At 58.9% G+C, this 21592-nt stretch overlaps 1 protein-coding gene across 10 annotated transcripts in view; it reads right to left on the bottom strand.

Moving 5' to 3' along the window:
- BANP (BTG3 associated nuclear protein) overlaps positions 1-21592 on the bottom strand; it is a 111992-nt gene that overhangs the window by 37054 nt on the left and 53346 nt on the right. For all 10 annotated transcript variants that reach the window (XM_062176911.1, XM_062176913.1, XM_062176917.1 and 7 more), the window contains 3 exons: positions 19451-19690; positions 11351-11518; positions 2756-2886 (listed from right to left, as the gene is read on the bottom strand). In XM_062176911.1, the coding sequence (XP_062032895.1) occupies positions 2756-2886; positions 11351-11518; positions 19451-19690 (539 nt within the window). The remainder of the gene's footprint in view (positions 1-2755; positions 2887-11350; positions 11519-19450; positions 19691-21592) is intronic.

Genomic DNA, 21592 nt, shown 5'->3' with positions numbered 1-21592 from the left:
GACCCTAGGGAGTGCAGGCAGGGGTGAGGCCCCAGCCTCCGGGACCCTAGGGAGTGCAGGCAGGGGTGAGGCCCCAGCCTCCAGGACTCTAGGGAGTGCAGGCAGGGGTGGGGCCCCAGCCTCCGGGACCATAGGGAGTGCAGGCAGGGGTGGGGCCCCAGCCTCCGGGACCATAGGGAGTGCAGGCAGGGGTGGGGCCCCAGCCTCCGGGACCCTAGGGAGTGCAGGCAGGGGTGAGGCCCCAGCCTCTGGGACCCTAGGGAGTGCAAGGCAGGGGTGAGGCCCCAGCTTCCGGGACCCTAGGGAGTGCAAGGTGGGGTGGGGCCCCAGCCTCCGGGACCCTAGGGAGTGCAGGCAGGGGTGGGGCCCCAGCCTCCGGGACCCTAGGGAGTGCAGGCAGGGGTGGGGCCCCAGCCTCCGGGACCATAGGGAGTGCAGGCAGGGGTGGGGCCCCAGCCTCCGGGACCATAGGGAGTGCAGGCAGGGGTGAGGCCCCAGCCTCCGGGACCCTAGGGAGTGCAGGCAGGGGTGGGGCCCCAGCCTCCGGGACCCTAGGGAGTGCAGGCAGGGGTGAGGCCCCAGCCTCCAGGACCCTAGGGAGTGCAAGGTGGGGTGAGGCCCCAGCCTCCGGGACCCTAGGGAATGCAGGCAGGGGTGAGGCCCCAGCCTCCAGGACCCTAGGGAGTGCAAGGTGGGGTGAGGCCCCAGCCTCCGGGACCCTAGGGAGTGCAGGCAGGGGTGGGGCCCCAGCCTCTGGGACCCCAGGGAGTGCAAGGCAGGGGTGGGGCCCCAGCCTCCGGGACCCTAGGGAGTGCAGGCAGGGGTGAGGCCCCAGCCTCCAGGACCCTAGGGAGTGCAAGGTGGGGTGAGGCCCCAGCCTCCGGGACCCTAGGGAGTGCAGGCAGGGGTGGGGCCCCAGCCTCCGGGACCCTAGGGAGTGCAGGCAGGGGTGAGGCCCCAGCCTCCGGGACCCTAGGGAGTGCAAGGTGGGGTGAGGCCCCAGCCTCCGGGACCCTAGGGAGTGCAGGCAGGGGTGGGGCCCCAGCCTCCGGGACCCTAGGGAGTGCAGGCAGGGGTGAGGCCCCAGCCTCCGGGACCCTAGGGAGTGCAGGCAGGGGTGGGGCCCCAGCCTCTGGGACCCCAGGGAGTGCAAGGCAGGGGTGGGGCCCCAGCCTCCGGGACCCTAGGGAGTGCAGGCAGGGGTGAGGCCCCAGCCTCCGGGACCCTAGGGAGTGCAAGGCAGGGGTGAGGCCCCAGCTTCCGGGACCCTAGGGAGTGCAAGGTGGGGTGGGGCCCCAGCTTCCGGGACCCTAGGGAGTGCAAGGTGGGGCGGGGCCCCAGCCTCCGGGACCCTAGGGAGTACAAGGTGGGGTGGGGCCCCAGCTTCCGGGACCACCTCTCTAGGACCCAACAGACACACACGCTCCACAGCGACTCCTACAGGAGTGACGGGCAAGGACGAGTGCCCGATCTTTAGATGTCACTGGACAAGTCAAGGCCAGAACACGAACCACAGAGAATCAGAGTGACAAATCTTCTACATCACACTTTCCACTGGGTGCAACTACAAACCCAGGGGAACCCCAGAGTTTGGGGCTCTCACGGGCAGCGACAGGGCCAGGGCAGGGGCTGCGTGTGCAGCCACCCTGAAAGCAGGTCAGGCAAGGGTTTCCAGTCAGAGGAGCACGCACACGAGCGCCCGAATAACTCGAGCAAACACTAATAAAGAATCAAAGAACCCAACTAGGACGGTTTATGTTGTACTGACACAGCCAGATCATCCCTGTAAACCAGATGAAAATGAAGTGGAGACTCAACATCTTACTTAAAATTCTTACAACTGGTGAAATGGACCTCACAGTACGTAGGCTGTCCTACTGCTTACACTTCCCTACGTGTATGTAAACTCTGTGTCAAAGTTATCTACTCTGGGACTCTTTCAAAGAACTTTCCTTCTAACAAGAGGAGAGCCGCTGCCTTTGTGAATGTCCATTAAGTTTAATAAGCCCATTAAATCCTGACTCATAACTGCTCCGTCTCCTAGGGAAGAGGGGAAAAGCCACGTAAAAGCACTGCTCAGCGTCTCAGGAAGCCCCTGTCCCGCAAGCAGGTGCAGGACGCAGTGCCTGCAGGGACAAGGGGTCAGCTTGCAGCAGAGGCACCCTGTCCTGGTCAGCCCCGGCTCCAAGGCACAGGATGCCCCCCGCCCCCAGCACCTCTGGCTCCCAGTGAGGCTGCCAGAGAACGCTGCCCCCCCACTTCTTGCCGTCTGCACGCGGGACCACGGGGACCGCCGTCCGCGGAGGATCTGCTGCGCCGACCAGAGGGCAGGCCGCACATCTGCCAGCACAGGAGGACTGCCAAGAGGAAGGCAGGCGCGTGGCCTCCCTGGGGCAGTCACGCTGATCCAGCCCACGGGAGATGCAGCACAGACACGAAGGCCGCCGGCTCCCCACGGAGCCCAGGACAAAATCACTTTCTCTTCCCTCAGGGCTCTCAAGCAGCTTCTACTGAGCTCCCGAATGGAGAAACGCAGATGGTGCTTCTCAGGGCAGGGGACAAGCCACAAGGGGCCCGAGGACGCGGCTGCTGTCCTTGCATCACAAGGCCCCTCCCCCACGCTCACGGCCATGGTTACTTTCACCTCCCCCAGACGACCGTGTGCTTCAGAAACTCAGTAAAAACTGGTGGTCCCCACGGCAGCCCACCGCACAGCCCCCGCCCAGCCTCGGCGCATCAGCGAGAAGGTACATACTACTTGGACCTGTCCGTCCTCTCCGATCTGGTGGATCTGCACCTGCTGGGCATTAGCCAGGGCGTAGTGCAGGGCCTGTGGCTGTGGCTGCGGGAGCTCGCTGGCGGCCGGCGGGGAGCCCATCATGGTCTCTGTGGGAGCAGGACACAGGCGTCAGAGAACAGCACATCCCTCTCGCCCTTGTCCCCAGACCCGTCCCCGTCACATCTTCCCTTCTGTCAGGATCAGCAACAGAAGCTGTAGTGCCTGAGACCCTGAACACTGGGTGACAGTCGTCACAAACTCTCCCTCCACTTTCCAAGAACTTCGGAAATGAACGAAGTTTCTTGGGATGCACCTGCAAAAATGAGAAGGACCAAAGCTGATTCCAAGCCTGTCCCACTCCAGCAATAAGTAAGCTTTCTCCATGGATAATTTAACTGGGGGAAAATGTCACCCCGATGTAGCGAAGGGACGTTTCCAAGAATTCGATTTCTGTGTTTAACCGAGTTATTACTTATGATGCATGGTGTATTTTTGTGTGTGTGTGGGTTTTTTTGTTTGTTTGTTTTTTGGACTGGCAGAGTTAGACAGTGAGAGAGAGACAGAGAGAAAGGTCTTCCTTTTTCCATTGGTTCACCTCCCAAATGGCTGCCACAGCCGGCGCGTTGCGGCCGATCCAAAGCCAGGAGCCAGGTGCTTCCTCCTGGTCTCCCATGCGGGTGCAGGGCCCAAGCACTTGGGCCATCCTCCACTGTCCCCTCCAGGCCACCGCAGAGAGCTGGACTGGAAGAGGAGCAACCGGGACAGAACCGGCACCCCGACTGGGACTAGAACCCGGGGTGCTGGCACCGCAGGTGGAGGGTTAGCCTAGTGAGCCGCGGCGCCAGCCAGTAGCTAATTATTTTTTAAGTATTATTTATTTTATTTGAAAGGCAAAGTCACAGAGAACAGAGGCAGAGAGAGGGAGAGGTATTCTACCCGCTGGTTCACTCCCCAGTTGGCCACAACAGCTGGAGCTGCACCAATCCGAAGCCAGGAGCCAGGAGCTTCTTCCGGGTCTCCCATGGAGATAGCAGGGGCCCAAGGACTCGGGCCACCTTCTACTGCTTTCCCAGGCCATAGCATGGAGCTGGATCAGAAGTAGAGCAGCTGGGACTCAAACCGGCAGCCATGTGGGATGCTGGCACTGCAGGCGGTAGCTTTACCCACTACGCCATAGTGCTGGCCCCTTCAGTAGTTAATTCTAAGCATCAAACTACTACGGTTTATAGATTCCACTGAGTACATTTTTAAAGAGCTATCCATTTTACTAGAAAGTCAGAGTTACACAGATACAGAAGGAGAGGCAGAGAGAGAGAGGTTTTCCATCCACTGGTTCACTCCCCAATTGGCCACAACGGCCGGAGCTGCGCCAATCCAAAGCCAGGAGCCACCAGCAGTGGGTTCAGGGACCCAAGTGCTTGGGCCATCTCTACTGATTGCCCAGCCATAGTAGAGAGCTGGATCGGAAGTGGAGCAGCCGGGACTTGAACCGGCGCCCATATGGGATGCCAGCACTGCAGGCAGCAGTTTTACCCGCTACACCACAGCGCCGGCCCCACATTTTTAAAGCTATTACAATAATAACAAAATGTTAATATCTGAAAGATGCTAACAATTATATTTTTTTGATTACTTCAAACCGCATCGATGCTGCTAGGTATAAACGTCCTTAAAGGTTGAACTTGACTACGTGCCGGGGAGAAGAGACCTCGAGACCCTCCCCCGAGAGGGTCTGAGAGCCAAATGCTGAACGTCGCTCCACTAGCTAACAAGAACTAGATGACGGAGACGCCCAAATGATTTCTGTTCCAATGTTAGTAAAAATCGACTGATTTCTACCGTTCTCAAATGCTTCAAAAATATAACAGAGAAACGACAGCCCCAGGGCTCCAAGGACTCGCAGAGGAGCTGGTGCTGCGGGGCTGCAGGTGAGGCTGCTGTCTGTGCAGCGCCAGCCTGAGTCCCGGCAGCTCCACCTAGGAACCAGCTCCCCGCTCCCCGCTCCCCGCCTGGGAGGGCGGCAGACACGGCCCAGGCACTTGCACTCCTGCCACCCACATGGAGTTCTTAGCCCTGGCTATTCCAGCCGCTAGGGCAGTGAACCAGCAGTTGGAAGGCCTCTTTCTCTTTCCTCTCTCTCTCTCCCTCTGTGTCTTTGTTACTCTGCCTTTAAATAAATCTTTTTTTGGAAAATCACAGACAGTATGGTACACAGGTGAGCTGTTAGCTGCTATTCCCAGCAGCAGCTCCTTCCGGCTGTACTGTGGGAAGCCCGACCCAAATCCACATTCGCACTGCTACTAAGATCCGGTGTGAAACCCCACTGTACGTGACCAGCAAGCAGGGATGCTCACACCGGTGCTCTGGTCTGCCCTGCGCCCCTCAGCACACCCGACCCAGCTGCCCCAGTGTCCGGGACACACACAGAGGCAGAGACAGCTGTGGCCAGATGTGCAGGTAGCAGCTTTCCAAGGACTGGCTCTCTGCCACTGGAAGTTATCAGCCACAACACAGATGCCCACCCACATGCGAGAGGGAGGTTGAACTGTATTTAATAAGATGTTATTTATTTTTTGAAAGGCAGAGTTACAGAAGAGAGGGAGAGACAGAGAGAAAGATCTTCCATCTACTGGTTCACTCCCCAAATGGCCACAACGGCTGGAGCTGAGCCAATCTGAAGGCAGGAGCCAGGAGCTTCTTCCCAGTCTCCCACTTGGGTGCAGGGGCCCAATTGCTTGGGCCATCTTCTATTGCTTTCCCAGGCCATAAGCAGAGAGCTGGATCAGACAAGGAGCAGCCAGGACACGAACCTGTGCCCATGTGGGAGGCCGGCACTGCAGGCGGAGGCTTAACCTTCTAAGCCACAGCACTGGCCCCTTAGACTGCATTCAAACAATCAAATCTAGTTTCCACCTCGAGCACAGAGAGGAGAGCACAGACAGACCTTTGGTAATTCAAACAATCAAATCTAGTTCCCACCTCGAGCACAGACAGAGGAGAGCACAGACAGACCTCTGGTAATTCAAACAATCAAATCTAGTTCCCACCTCGAGCACAGACAGGAGAGCACAGACAGACCTCTGGTAATTCAAACAATCAAATCTAGTTCCCACCTCGAGCACAGACAGAGAGGAGAGCACAGACAGACCTCTGGTAATTCAAACAATCAAATCTAGTTCCCACCTCGAGCACAGACAGAGAGGAGAGCACAGACAGACCTCTGGTAATTCAAACAATCAAATCTAGTTCCCACCTCGAGCACAGACAGAGAGGAGAGCACAGACAGACCTCTGGTAATTCAAACAATCAAATCTAGTTCCCCCTCGAGCACAGACAGAGAGGAGAGCACAGACAGACCTCTGGTAATTCAAACAATCAAATCTAGTTCCCACCTCGAGCACAGACAGAGAGGAGAGCACAGACAGACCTCTGGTAATTCAAACAATCAAATCTAGTTCCCCCTCGAGCACAGACAGAGAGGAGAGCACAGACAGACCTCTGGTAATTCAAACAATCAAATCTAGTTCCCCCTCGAGCGCAGACAGGAGAGCACAGACAGACCTCTGGTAATTCAAACAATCAAATCTAGTTCCCACCTCGAGCACAGAGAGAGAGGAGAGCACAGACAGACCTCTGGTAATTCAAACAATCAAATCTAGTTCCCACCTCGAGCACAGACAGACAGGAGAGCACAGACAGACCTCTGGTAATTCAAACAATCAAATCTAGTTCCCACCTCGAGCACAGACAGAGAGGAGAGCACAGACAGACCTCTGGTAATTCAAACAATCAAATCTAGTTCCCCCTCGAGCGCAGACAGGAGAGCACAGACAGACCTCTGGTAATTCAAACAATCAAATCTAGTTCCCACCTCGAGCACAGACAGAGAGGAGAGCACAGACAGACCTCTGGTAATTCAAACAATCAAATCTAGTTCCCACCTCGAGCACAGACAGAGAGGAGAGCACAGACAGACCTCTGGTAATTCAAACAATCAAATCTAGTTCCCCCTCGAGCACAGACAGAGAGGAGAGCACAGACAGACCTCTGGTAATTCAAACAATCAAATCTAGTTCCCCCTCGAGCACAGACAGAGAGGAGAGCACAGACAGACCTCTGGTAATTCAAACAATCAAATCTAGTTCCCCCTCGAGCACAGACAGAGAGGAGAGCACAGACAGACCTCTGGTAATTCAAACAATCAAATCTAGTTCCCACCTCGAGCACAGACAGAGAGGAGAGCACAGACAGACCTCTGGTAATTCAAACAATCAAATCTAGTTCCCACCTCGAGCACAGACAGAGAGGAGAGCACAGACAGACCTCTGGTAAGCTGGTTTTTTAAACATCGCTTGACACTAGTGCTGGTATGATTTGCACTCAGATTGGCAATACCGATTCAGCTTTTGAAACGCTACCCTTGGCTCAGAATCATTGCAGGATTTGTTTGGAAGTTCCTTCTCTGATAATTCAATCGTCTGCTGATAACTCAAAAGAAAACAATTACCACCAATCCCCAATTAACAGAACACCAATTTAATTACCTTTTACTGGGTTACTTCTGTCACCAAAGTAGCCTTAAATATCAGAACAGCTTTGTGAGGCCAACATAACAATCACAAAACTCCCAAGAGCCCCTCTGCCTAACCACCTATGTCAGCACGTAGTTATTCTAAGAATAAGAGCAGAGAAATGGGCTGGAGAGCACGTGGCCAGGCTGTGCTGTGCTCCTCCGCGCCAGCTGGGCCTCGGCCTGCACAGCGACAGCCTCAGATGGGGGGCTTCTGGCTGCCGGTGAACTCCATAGGGAGCGCTGCTCAGGCTCACTCTTGGCCCTCCAGACCGAGGGACAGAGGCACGCCGCTCAGCCTCCTGGGATATGGGGCAGCCCAAGCACCGCGCAGACCCTGGGATCAGGCAGCGTGTCCTCACTTGGTCCAGCAGTCTGTGTGCGGACAGCAGAACCGGCTGGCCGACACCAGGAGGTCCTGCCACCTGGGCACAAGCTCGGCGGCTACTGGGAGGATGGCCCGTATTCAAGCAAAGGCAGGGGCTGACGACTCCTTACTCTCAGAGAGCCACCTTGGGGTTGGCCAACTGATGCGACCTATTAGGCCACTCGTGGGGACACGCCTGAATGTTCACGTGCATGAACACTGATCACGGCTCAGGAGAGGTCCACAGCACCTGGGTCACGAAAGCCACCACATCTAAGAAACACTGGCACGTCCCTAACAGATACAGCATGTGTCACGGAAGCACACCCACCTGACCTGAAGCTCCACTAAGCCTGAAACACCAGAGTAAATACCACAAAATCAATCATAAAATCACAGACCACACTGACGGAGAGAACAGCGTGAGCTGGCGGCGAGGAGAACCCCGATTTCCTGTCGCAGAGCCAGAAGCAGGCAGAGGGCAGTCAGTGCCGGCCCAAGGTTTAAAGAACTCACTCCAGTGGCAGATCCTGCCTGCGACCCAGCAGCCGGATCAGAGTGCTGGCTCCAGGCCCACACACTCGCTTCCCAGCCAGCGCCCTGCTAACTGCCTGGGAAAGCAGAGGAAGATGGCCCCAGCCGCAGACCACTTGAGGAGGGGAAGTGCTGCGTGGCCCTGGCGACACCAGCGTCAGCCCCAGGGGACCCCAGGATGACAAGCGCAAGAACCCAGCAGGGCTCGAGTCCGTCCTGCTGCTCCTGTGCCGACGCTCGCAAGGCCAAGGTCAGGCCGTCTGGACGGATGAGCCTCTTCTCAGACACTTGCTGACCTGTCTCAAACCTCAACAAGTCTGAATTCCTAACGGCTGCCCACACTCAATCCCCTGAATGACCTCCAGTGCTACCACCTGCAGGGAAGGCTATCCATGGACAGTTCTCAGTGGCTCCAACATGTGACCACATGGCCAGCAAGCAGGCCAGCGGGGCTGGGAACGCACACTGCGCCCGGTGTGCCGGCAGCCACGCTGACGTGGCTCCTCAAGAACGCAGCTGCACGCGTACCTGCACCACAGCGATGCCCACGCTACACCTGCAGCTCAGCATCTCACCTCACTCCACCTGCCCCTCCTCTAACTTCCTGAGAATCTGGACTGGAATACCGAGCAACTGGGAGGTTTAGGAGAGTCCCTGCTCCCCAAGGATGCTGGCAACAGTTCAGCTTGGACTGTGCTGCCTAGCCGCTGAAATAAGCCACTGCGTTACCAGGGCGCCGTGCAGGCAGAGGGCAGAAGGCACAGCACGCAGTCCGCCCTCGCTTCTCATGCCCAGAGCAACCAGCTCCTTCACCTCTCCTGCGTTGCCTTGCTAAGCTGTGGTCTCCACCTCAGACCACAATTTCAGCAGAGTCTCCGGAGTCCTGGCTTGTTAATTCCACACAGGATCTCCTTCTACTGACAGCGTCTCTGGTCCCAGGTCACATTTGTAGTGGATTCTGGACACTGGCTCTCACTTTGCTCAGCATCTAGATTTTGCTGTCTTTCTTGGGAAGTTTTACACCTGGCGGGGGAGCGTGATCCCTCCAAGGCTGAGTGGGGGCTCTGCTTCCACTCGGGGGACACTTTGCCTCCTTAGTAAGCGTGGCCTCCTGCTGGCCGGATCCCAGGTTTCTGCACCTCAACTGGGAAAATCTGCACAGCTCTCAGCCCAGGGGGGCGCAGAGCCCCCGTTCCCAGGTGCGCCCTCTTCCCTCCAGTCTGTGTGGCAGAACCCTGTGCACTCTGGAGTCTCCCACAAACCTCGTCCTCACAAGAACTCTGCTCAGGGGCCAGTGCTGTGGTGTAGTCGATACAGCCACTAGCCGTAACAGGTTATCCCACATCCATGCCAGTTCCGAGTCCCGGCTGCTTCACTTCTGATCCAGCTCCCTGCTGTGGCCTGGCAAAGTAGCAGAAGATGGCCCAAGTGCTGGGGCCTCTGCACCCACGTGGGAGACCTGGAAGAAGCTCCTGGCTCTTGGCTTCGGCCCGACCGTTGTGGTCATCTGGGGAGTGAACCAGCATGTGGAGGATCTTTCTCTGTCTCTCCCTCTCTTCCTGTAACTCTTTCAAATAAATAAATCAAGCTTAAAAAAAAAAAAACAAACAAAAATTCTACTCCACAGCTCCTGGCTGTCCCCATCCCCTGCACTACCGGCTCCTGCGTGTATGACGCAGCTGCGGCCTGCCTGGGATGTCTCACACCGTGTGCAGAGGCCAGCCGGCGCCTCCTTGAGCGAGTCCGGGCGAGGCAGGGTCGCCCACCTTCCCCCTTGAGCAGTCACCATCCTGTGCTGCCGCTCCCCAGCGTCTGAGGGCAGCTGCCTCGGAGACTCGCCCAGATTTCTATGAGGACAGAATTCAACCTGGTCCCTGCCATCAAGCCTGAAAGCAGCCATCTCTTTTAACGGCTTTTTGAAAACCTGTAAAACTAGTGCAGTGCTTACTGGGAATAATTTAGAAGCTCCAGTAAGACATAAAGAAAAAAAATTTAAATTGCAAGGCCCTCACCTGAGACTGTCCATGACATCACATGCAGCACGTATCTGAACACACACACATCCCCCATGACTGCACCTCTCCCGTCTGTGCCAGGGCACGGCAGCTCGGGGCCCGGTGCCACAGCAGGAGCTGCCGCCCTGCACGCAGTCGCCCAGGGGTTCAGTCGGCACCCGAGGGCTGCCGCCTCTCTGCATTCCCACACACGCTGCCCGTCGGCAACTACAAGGTCCACATTCCTCACCAAGGCTTCTTTCATCAACAGCAGACGCTTGAAACAGCTCTGCCCAGGGTGGGGCAGGGGGCAGCGTGTGTGGCCACCACCCTGCCTCCCACCCTCAGGACCCCTGGCAACAGCTCGGGGCCAAGTATCCAAAAACTTCCCAAACAACTGGGGGGAGAGTGTCTCCTGGGACTGGCTCGGAGAGAACAGAGGCCGAGCACGGCAGGCGGTCTGGTCGTCCAGTGCAGGCCGCGGCGTGGAGCTCAGCAACACGGTCCACGCACAGAGGGGCCGCACCCGCCGCCACCCACACACTCTGACCCCAGCCCAGGGGGAGAACTATTTTCATTGAAAAACTTGTTCAGATTCTTGGAGCCATGGGGCGGAAGGCAGTGCTGAAGTCCGGGGGCCCTTCTAGCCAACGCGCCCTGGGAGAGAGAGGCCTGCAGCAGTGTGCACGGGGAACGCTGGAGGGCTCTTCCCACCACCTGTGGTCCTGGCACTGGGCCAGGAACTCAAGTGAGGATTCACCCCTGCCCTCCGGGACAGTCACCTCGCAGGTCGCGGTCACGGCCGCTCGCTTGGGGTCAGAGCAGCGGGGGAGGAGCAGAGGCAGCAGCACCCACCCTGGTCTGGACCTCCCTCCGGGGCCGCAGAGCCACACAAGGCCCCTGTGACTCGGGAGCCCCCAGGAGGCTGCTGCTCCTCCTTCCTCAGGCAGAGGCCTCACCCCAGGGCCAGCAGGCGGGAGACGGCCCGCTCTCTGAACAGCGGCCCAGCCCCCGTGTGGAGGCAGCATCAGGGCGCAGCGCCTGGACAGCGCCCACACGGCACGCACCGTGGCCCGGGCGCCCGCTCCGGCGGCCACAGAGCCTACCTGAGGCACTGTAGGAGGAGGAGGACGGCGTTCTCCGCGAGAAGCTCTTGACGGCCAGGCTCTGGCCGCGCTGTTTCCGCCGCCACGCTGTCCGGCATTTGGAGTCAATGCTCTGCTTGATCCGGTACCAGTCAGATTCCGTGATCCCAAACTTGTAGAAGAGGTGACCTGAAAGGACAGCCCCCACAGGAGCCGTGAGAGCCCTGCGCCACGAGCAGCACCAACAGCGCCCCATGCCCTGGACCACCCGCCCCTCGCCCCTCAGCCAACGATCTTCCCAGATCGGATACACACACTGAGGAAGCAAAGTCAGTTCTTTGCCCATCGCTTTAAATAACTGCGACCTAAGTGCTCCCCAACACCGTGAGGCCCACGTTTCACCCCCACTCCTACCTCTGCCCTGACTCCAAAAACAGCACTCAAGTCCCAAACGTCTAGGGAGGAATGCAGGACCCCAACAATTCAGTCACATCTGGGTTTCCAAGACGCTGCCCCTCAGCCCTGGCTCGCTCACGCTCACCCAGGCCCCTGGCAATCCCTTCACGCCACGGCTCCACCAGCATGCCAGGAGCCCCGCCTTCCCCACGCACATGCACCCCCATCCTGGCGCTGGAAGTCTCAGATCCTGTTCCACCTGCTCTCTCAGCGCAATGATTACCTTGTAGCATTCACAGAATTTGCACATGCGCTGTGTTTCCACTTTGTCTCCTGCACAAGCACAGGAAATTTGCTTTTTCACCCATGGGTGTCCAAAAACCCACAACACCCCGGCACGTGGTAAATGCTCGGAAGACGACAGCCACAGACTTGAAGACCTGCAGCACAGCGGAGCATGGGGCCTGCTGTGTCTGTCAGTCACACCACTGTTTCTAGTCCCGGGTCCTCTGTGCACCTGCCCTGGGGGCGTCATCTACACTCTGTTGGGCCGGGGAAAGGCGCATGTGGGCTTGCGGCTTCCCCGTATTGCATCTTGCACAAGCAGAGAATCACACGTGTTAACCCCTGAGCACCCACGAGGGCTCAGGACACGGCCAACAGCACAGAGTCCCCTCTCTCAGTGACCAGGGGACAGCGGACGAGGGCAGCACTGCGGAGCAGGTGTCAGACTGGAGCCGATGCCCCTCGGGCCCTGCCCACTTTCACACGGTCACAAGGCTGCAAGCTCTGGTGGGCATATACCGACTGGCCTGTGGTGGCTTTGGCTTTGGGTGCCAAGTATAACCTCACGATGACCCTGGCTTGTTATCAACTTCAACCAGAGGGGCGCCCACCACTGACCGTGGTCACAACAGAACACAACTATCAGAACCACGCACAGCGCGGCAGTCAGAGAGGCTCACTGTGGACCACGGTCACAACTGTAGCCTCCCAGACAAAAAACGGCAGTTGCCACACTGTGAAAACATCTTACTTGGAACACTCTTGGATAAAAAGAAAAATCGTCAAAGCCACCCCTCATTCTTTTCATACTTTTGCATGTAAGGAAAAAAATTTTAAAGTACCCCTAGGGATTAATAACATTATACAAATTTTTTAAAATTTGTTAACAGAAACTAAAACACACAGAGGTTATAGATATAAGAAACGGGCAAAAATATTAGCATTTAAATTTGAATTTGTAAAAATCAAGCAGCCAGTTTAAAACCTGGCTTATATCCTTTAAAGAAAAAGTGTCTATTTATTTAGTTACACATGATCCATTTTTAAATTCTCCTTGAACATCATGTTACATAATTCCTTCCCGCAGCAACTCAGAGCTCCCACTGGAGGGTGAGCGCCCGAATCCCAGCCAAGACAAACCAACCAAGGCATCAGCAGCAGGCCCCCCACCGGAAGAGCTGCGGGTTGGAAGGGCAGGCGTGACGTGCTCCGAGAGCTGCACAGGCGGCTTCACGCTCTGCCCTCAGGAACCGCACTGCACGGGCCAGCCTGGACGCCAGGGAGGGACCTGGACGCTGCAGCCTGGGCACGGCCCGAGTCACCACTTCTCCGGCTTCTCACAGAGCTTCCTTCCGCTTCTCTCCCAAGAACCTCAGCCGAGCAACCTCAGCTCAGCCAGTGGAGCAGGAAAAGCCTTATCACGACGTGGAAGACTGCCCCAAACCTTACGGGCACTGGACAGCTGCCTGGGCACTCCAATCAGCACAAGAACACCCTGGAAGCAAGGTTCAGTGTTGAAGCAAAGCCAAGGGAAAAGCTGGGCTTCCCAGAGCCCACCCACCTGGAGGAGCGGCTGGATGCACTGCGGCCCCTCCTCCCGCCCCGAGAGCCCCGAGCCCAAGCAGGGAGCACACGCGTGTCCCTGCCCCGCACTCAGGGGACTGCCCTGGACCATCTGCCAGCAGACGCAGCAGAACCTTTAGGCAAACTGAAACCTGCAGCAGCTTCTGGGGCACAGAGAACCGGAGCCATCAGCCTGTAGCCAACAAGCACCCGACTCCCAGGGACAGTGCCCATCTCACCTGGACAGCAGTGGCCCAGCCTGCCCTCACCTTCCCCCCTCCCCCTTTTTAAATTTATTTGACAGGTAGAGTTACAGACAGTGAGAAAGAGAGAGAGAAAGAAAGGTCTTCCTTCCGTTGGTTCACCCCCCATATGGCCTCTATGGCTGGCGCGCTGCGCTGATCCGAAGCCAGGAGCCAGGTGCTTCTCCTGGTCTCCCATGGGGTGCAGGGCCCAAGCACTTGGGCCATCCTCCACTGCACTCCCTGGCCACAGCAGAGAGCTGGACTGGAAGAGGAGCAGCTGGGACTAGAACCCGGCGCCCACCCCTCCCTTTCTGACAAGCTGCCTGGCAACCCCGAGAGCTGAAAAGGCTCTCCTCAGCCCCAGACGCCCTCCCTCCACTGGCATCGGTGCCTCAAATCACGGAAACAGAGTCCCAGCTCTCATTAATGAGCCTCCAGAGGAGCGGCCAAAGCAGAGGAACGGAGCTCATGATCTCAGTGCTTGGTGGGTGGCAGGAGGTTTATCAGCCACAGAGAATGAAAACCCCACGGCGGGGATGTCATCTCAAGTTCGAGGGCAAAGCCAGCAGAAAGCTCGTGCCAACAATTTACTTCTTGAAATTACAGACTTGACTTGATAGCAACTGGCCAGGGAAGCAGAGGGAGTCTGTCCTCCCGTGGCCAAGCACTCCACGGCAGCGGGGCAGCACGGCCGGCCGACACTCCACCCGCGCCGCCCACAGTCACAGCCACTTCTTCCCGGGAGGGGAGCCCACAGCCCTCAGGAGGAACCTCCAGTCCCTCCGTCCCTGGTTTGTAAGAGACCCTTGGGGCCAGTGCTGTGGTGCAGTGGGTAAAGCCACCACCTGGGACGCTAGCACCCCACTATGGGCGCTGGTTCGTGCTCCCTACTAGCGGCCTGGGAAAGCAGCATAAAATGACCAACGTGGGAGACCTCGAAGAAGCTTCTGGCTTGGGCCTGCCTGGCCTGGCCCAGCCCCAGCCATGGAGGCCATTTGGGGAGCAAACCAGCAGGCAGAAGAGATCTCTTTTTCCCTTTGTCATTCTGCCTTTCAAACAAACAAATAAACCTTTAGAGCCAGCGAGCCTGATGGGTACAGCCCAGCGGCCAGCTTCCCTTCTCTGACACGAGCCCAAGTGACCAGATGCACCCATCAAATGTGTTGGGTCACAGTGGCTAAACACAGGACTTCAGGAAGTCCGCAGAAGAAAGAGAACCGAGAGCTAAGTTCACTGTAACGCAAGAAGCACCACAGCCCACGCGGAATTTCTCCAGAATGCCCCGGGCAGGCGGAGGTGTGCACGGAGCAGCATCTGATGGGCGAGCTCGGGGAACCCTGGCCTGAGTACTGGCCGAACGGTGGCCCCCAAACCATGGCCTTCCCAGGACCTCAGGAGTGACCTTCCTTGGCACTGACGGCTCTGCAGATGGGATTAATTTAGTTCAGATGAGGTCATAGCTGAGTACAGTGGGGCTGAAACCCAATGTGGCTAGAATCCACACAGGCAAGAAGAGCGACCACAACAGTCGCTCAGGGAGACAACAGCCACGTGACGGAGGCAGGCACGGGTGACGCTGCCCTGGGCAAGGACGCTGGCCTCGGCTGTCCACCACCCGAAGCTGGCAGAGGCAAAGCCTCTGAGAGGGCGCACGGCCCTACCAACACCCACATCTCGGACCTGGGGCCTCTGACCCGTGAGAGAGCAGATGCCCAGGCTGGACAGCCCCTGCCGCTGGTCCTGGGCTACAGCAGCCTCAGGAAGCCAGCACGCCCTGTGAGACGCGCTGGGCAGGAAGTGGACCTGCTCTCCGAGGGGAGTGTGGGCGAGGCCGCACTCAGCCGGGACGACTGTGGACGACAAAAAAAGAAAGGGCTCTGGCCCTGCCACGCAGCACCTGCGTCCGTGGGCCTTCTGGGTGTGTGCACTCACCCCATCTGCCCCACAGTGCCGGGAGAGCTCACGGGGATCACGCGTCACCTCCGCACTCCTCACAGGAGGCGGGGCTGTCCGTGCTGACCGGCATGTTCCCTCGGGAGCACCTGGCTCTCCTGCAGTTCGGGCAGAGGCCGTGCGAGCCTCCCGCAAAGACCTAACCAAGCCCCTGTGCTCGATCCACCATCCCAGTGCGGAGAACTCCCAGGTCAGCAAGGCGCTGCTTCTGCACAGAGCACACCCAGACTGCTGCCCTCAGTGCGGGGTCCAGGAGTCCTGGGAACCCCAAACAGGCTCCGAAAGGCACGTGTCTCCCCTCTCCCTTTCAACAAACTCTCGTGCCCTCACTGCCACAGGAGATGCTCAAATGTCCACGCCTATGTGCTTCAAAACGCGGACTTTGTCTCCGGAACAAGAAGGGCAGCAAAGGCAGAGACCTGAACCAGGGCCTCTCGGGATGGCGGCGCACTGGGCCGCAGGAGCGCAGCAGGGCTGCGACCGCTCCAGCAACGGGCATCCCCGTGGTGTCCTGAAGACACCAGAGGCCGTGGTGAGGCCCGTTCTGCTCTCGCCGCTCTGCAAGCTGAGCCACAGGAGTCAGTTCGTGCATTTGTTTGTTTTGGTTCTGGAGCACATCAGCAGTGAGAATTAAACTGGGCCAAAGGGAAAGGAGGTCAAGAAATCCGAACATTTCAACAGTCCCATGTGAACACTGGCAACAGCACGGCCTCCCGGCGAGGGAAGCAAGCCTGTGTGTGGCAGGCAGCACCATCTCTCAACCCACGGCAGCACTGGTGGTGGTGTCCAGCAAAGGGCCCAGAGATCACGAGGTTAAAGCCAGGACCCCCGTCTCCCCCCGCACTTCCTACCAGACGCTTCTTCCAGCACGGCTGCCGAGGGAGCTGGGCGGACTGAGCACAAGACCAGGCCAGACGCTGCTGGCCCAGTGAGGGCCCCACACAGCAGCCGCAGGTGCCCCCCGGGCACTTCTCTCCCCACCAGATGAAGACCTGGGAATGTTGTGACAGACACAGACATGGTGCCTCGGAATTCCCGGCCTCTCTGAGCCCCGGACTGGCCTGTGCAGCTCTCTGCTCAGTAAGGAGACAGCAGCCACATCCACACTAAGGGGATTCACAGCCCCGGCCCGACGTGCAGCCCCAGCCTGTTGCCCTGCACTACTGGTGGTGAAAGTCTGCAGTGCCACGAACACAGAGCCACGGGTCAGCTCCACTGCATCCCATCAACCCGCCCCTTGCCTGCAGCCCGGCCTGCCCTCTATGGCGGCCTTCCTCTGACAATGGGGCCACAGGGCCGGCTCCCAGGGAACAAACCTGGTATCTCAGCTCTGGTGTCTTCATGCCTACAGACACGCACAAAGGTCGACATTCCGAGTCAGGAATGCCTCCCTCGGAAGGGAGTCTGCAGGCTTCTTGGCCAGCGGGGAGCTGCGCTGCGAGCTGGAGCACCCGGCTGCACTGCGAGCCCTCAGCTCCACGCGTTCCTCGCGGAGTCTCCTGCAACAAGACTCTAGGGCCCACCCAGAGGCTCCTGCCAACAGCACACACAACGCCCCCGATGTGGCCCTTAACACGACACAGCCATCCTGCCTACAACCCAGAGCGTGCAGGGCAGACAACGGGCTGCGGCCCTGGCTCACCGCGACGCTGGTCAAGTCTCCAGTTCCCATCACGCCAAGCCTTGCTCCTCTTTCCAGAACCCCTGTCTCAACAATCCCAGCCTCGGTCGGCCCTGCAGCAAGAGCTGCTCCGGTCTCTCCAAGGAGGCCTGGCTGGAGCCCTTCATGTTTCTTACCTCTGCTCTTGATACCAGCACCCACTGGGCCTCTGTGCCATGCCAAGCTCCTTGTGCACCGGGAGGGCGTGGCTGCCCCGGAGGGGACTCCTCACAGAACCCAGGCCAGCAGGACACCACCTCTGGGTGGTCTCAGGCCCGCCGGAAGCCAAGGGAGGCAGTCCAGCGACCGTGGGCCGCACAGGGTGCTGGCAGCCTGTAGAGCGCAGGCAGCCTGTAGAGCGCAGGCAGCCGCAGCAGTTGAAGCCAGCAGGGCGGGCTTGGCAGACCCCATGCTCCACGCAGCCCCTGGCACACCCAGTGCAATCCCAACACAAGCGGACTCGGAGGTCAGGGTGGGCGGGACCCGGGCGGGTCCCGCCCCCTCCTGTCTGGTCATGGAATCCCAGGCCCCAGCATCCTGCTGCTGTGGGCACCTCCCTCTCAGGCCCGTGCTGCAAAACGGGGCCCAGGAAGCCCACACAGCTCCCTCGGCGATGGCGGCCGTGCCCAGGGCCGGAGCGCAGCTGTGCACACTGTGATGGGGCCGTGGAGGCACAGCCAGGACTGCTGGCTGATGCTGGGTGCTGCCCTCAGAGTGGAGCTGCACGGCCCTTGAGCAGCGTCTGTGGACCCTAGCCGGAGGCAAGCCTGCGCCACTGCTTCGCCTCGAGCTGTTGCCCAACCCGAGCACCCAGTGCAGCAGCCCAGGCACGGTTCTTCCTAGGCCATCTGGGACAGGCATCCCCTGGGACAGACAGGAGCGGCCCCAAGCCCTGGGATGCTGAGCCATCCTGCCCACATCACCTAAGCAGGGACCTGGGCTCTGACTCTCAGCAACTTCCAGAAAATACGCGATCAGAATGGCACCTTCGGTCTCACCAAGTGTCGGCGTGACTGGTTCTGCCTGTTTACAGGAGCCGCTGACAAGACAGGCCTCCTCCCCCTGGGACATGGATGGACACCAGAGGGCGCCTGAAAGGTGAGGGCTCCCTGCTGGACTGGCACCTGGCCATTTGCTCAACTGCAGCCCACCCAGAACTGTGTCCCCTGACAGCTGCCCGGCCCTCTGGCTACAGCGTCCTCCTGACTTATCCCAGCCACGCTACACAGCTCCCGGAACCAGACGGACTGCGGCGTGAGTGGCCCGAGGGTGCTGAGGAGAGGCTCTGCACCTGCTGCCACCACTCTCCCGGTGCCATCACCAAGTGAGGAGGGATCTGAGCCAGTGCTGCCATCACAGAGCACACCGGCCGGTGTCCAGCACCACCTGGTGGGCCCACAAGCACAAGACGGAGGTCTAAGGCATCCGGGGAAGACCATCAGTGAGGGCTGGTCAGCGTGGTAGGCGGGCGGCAGGGGGGCCTCAGCTCTTCTCCTTCTCTCTTCCTTAAGAGTAGCCTAAGGCGGGGGCCAGTGCTATGGCTAGCAAGTCAAGCCGTCACCTGCAGCACGGGTATCCCATGTGAGTGCCGGTTCAAGTCCCGGCTGCTCCACTTCCGATCTAGCTCCCTGCTGATGGCCTGAGAAAGTAGCAGAAGATGGCCCTAGTGCTTGGGCCTCTGCACCCATATGGGAGACCCAGAGGAAGATCTTGGCTCCTGGCTTTGGCTCGGGTCAGCCCTGGTCATTGTGGCCATTTGGAGAATGAACTAGAGGATGGAAAACTTACCTCTCTGTCTCTCCCTCCCTCCCTCTGTCTCTCTGCCTTTTAAATAAGTAAAAAAAAAAAAAAAAAATGCTAAAAAGAAAAAACAGACTAATCTAAGGCTAAGTGAGGTCCGGCCTGGGTGCCTGGAGAAACCTCCCGCAGGTCTTTCCCCTCGCAGCTTCTAGAGGAAACGCCCGACCTGCGGCCAGCACAGGGCCCAGCGTCCCCCGCAGCCCCCGGCAGCACACTTACAGCGGATGCCGTAGATGGTGAGCGGGTCGAGCTGCTTCTTGCCGTGCTTGCCCTGGCCCGAGAGGTTGGACACGGCCTGCACCTCGCGGTGGAAGAGGTAGTCGAGCAGCGTCAGCGCCATCTTCTCAGCCGTGCGGCAGTTGGTGCTGATGTGCAGCATGTCCGAGGGGATGATGGCGCAGCGCACCCGCATCTCGGGGTTGTTCTCGTCGCCCAGCCACGTGCCGTTGGGGTAATCCTCTGGAAGACAGGAGAGCTCTCGGTCAGCGGTGCCAGGCCGCCCGGGGGCTGCACTCACCGCGCTGCAGACGCCCCAGGAGCCAGCACTGGGGTGTGGACCTCTGACAGGACAACGATGACACCATTCCCGAGAGAGCAGCTGAGTTGCTCCTCCTCCATTTCAGGAAGGTGGCGAAAGGCTGAGTCCCGCGTCCCGTGTCCCCATGCTGCCCTTGAGGCTGGCGTGCACGGGAGCTAAGCTGCCTGCTGACCCAGCCCCGCCCCACAGGCAAAGCGCCTGGCGCTCCATACACCTGACATAAGCGTGGCCGCTGGCACAAACCCACAGCAACAGCTTTCACGGCACCCTTGGCAGGGAGGCCTGGACCTTACGGCACAGCCCAAGTTCACCATCAAGTTTAGCCCAGGTTCTCACAGCACCCCACCAGGGCAAAGAGATGTTGACCACATTTCAAAATGTCTGCTTGTTTGTCCACAAGTGGACAGGATCAGAGCAGCAGGCCACTCGGGAGCCCCGTCACTCTGGTCTTCTCCCGAGTCCGTGGCCACAGGGAGCCCTTGTCCTTCACGGCTGAGGGTAAAGCTGCTCCCAAGCACAGAGCACCACATGCCTGTCTCCCCCGGAGTCTGCCACAACCAGACGGTGATATCTACCCACACCAGGCGTCTGGAAGCCCAGGAACACAGGACCCGGTGTGGGCACGAGGGAGGGCACTGGTGGCCTGAGGCATCAGAGTGGGGGCGTGGCCGCCCTGCCCCCACCCAGCCGCATCCCCAGCATCCCCAGCATGAGGAACAGTGGGTGGACTCAGCCCAACGCTCGGAGCCCCGGGGACGAATCCTGTGTTCAGAGCATGTTAGGAGGAACATGAACACAGGACAGAAGGCACTCAGTCCTAACCAAGGAGCCAACAACACGTGGGGCCGGCGCTGTGGCGTAGTGGGTAAAGCTGCCTCTTGCAGCACCGGTATTCCTTGTAGACGCTGGTTCGAGACCCGACTGCTCTACTTCTGAACCAGCTCTCTGCTATGGCCTGGGGTAGCAGAAGATGGCCCAAGTCCTTGGGCCCCTGCACCTGCGTGGGAGACCCAGAAGAAGCTCCTGGCTCCTGGCTTCAGATTGGCACAGCTCTGACCTTTGCAGCCAACTGGGGAGTGAGCCAGCCTCTCGCCTCTCTGCCTCTCCTCTGTATTAAGTCTTTCAAATAAATAAATGAAATTTTAAAAAACAAACAAAAAACAACACCACAAATCACATCCAAGTCTCCCTGTGGTGGAGACGCTGACCGAATGTGATCCTGTCCAGCAGCGGTGACAGGAGTTCCCTGCCGTCCCCGCGTGGGGAGAACTTCCCGTCCCCCTCACGGTGAGCACCAGCTCCTGTGGGGACCACCATGCACACCACAGGGCCTGCAGTAACACCAGGCAGCACCAAAGGCAGTGGCGCTCCTTGCTCCATCACCAAGGTCATCCTGACGGGTGTCAGGCTGCACGCGGGGACTGGTGCGCACACACCCAATGTGGGGTAAGCACACGGGCAGCTCCACGTGAGGTCACCCCGGCACCCAGCACCCGAGCCTGTCCCCACCCTCCTTCACTCCTGGTGCTCCCCAGGCTTCTTTGTTTCCGCCAGGGCTCCTTCCGGCTCCTTCTCACTGGAATCTCCTTGGTCACCCGATAGGACCCCCGACACTGTTGCACCTCCCTCCACACTGGGCTTCGAGCTACGCATGACCACGCCGGGGCGGGCTCACCGTGTACCTCCTCTCTGGACCTCCTGTCGGCAGCGTAGCTCACCTTACTCCCCGGAACTGGAGATCTGCAGATGCCTACTGCACTGAGCCGGGGCCACGCCTGCCCCATACCCAGCCAGGGTGACACAGGAGCCTGCACGCTCAGGGC

The sequence above is a fragment of the Lepus europaeus genome, chromosome 19, assembly GCF_033115175.1.
Source record: "Lepus europaeus isolate LE1 chromosome 19, mLepTim1.pri, whole genome shotgun sequence".
Lineage (NCBI taxonomy): Eukaryota > Metazoa > Chordata > Mammalia > Lagomorpha > Leporidae > Lepus > Lepus europaeus.
This window is presented reverse-complemented; position numbering and strand designations above follow the sequence as displayed.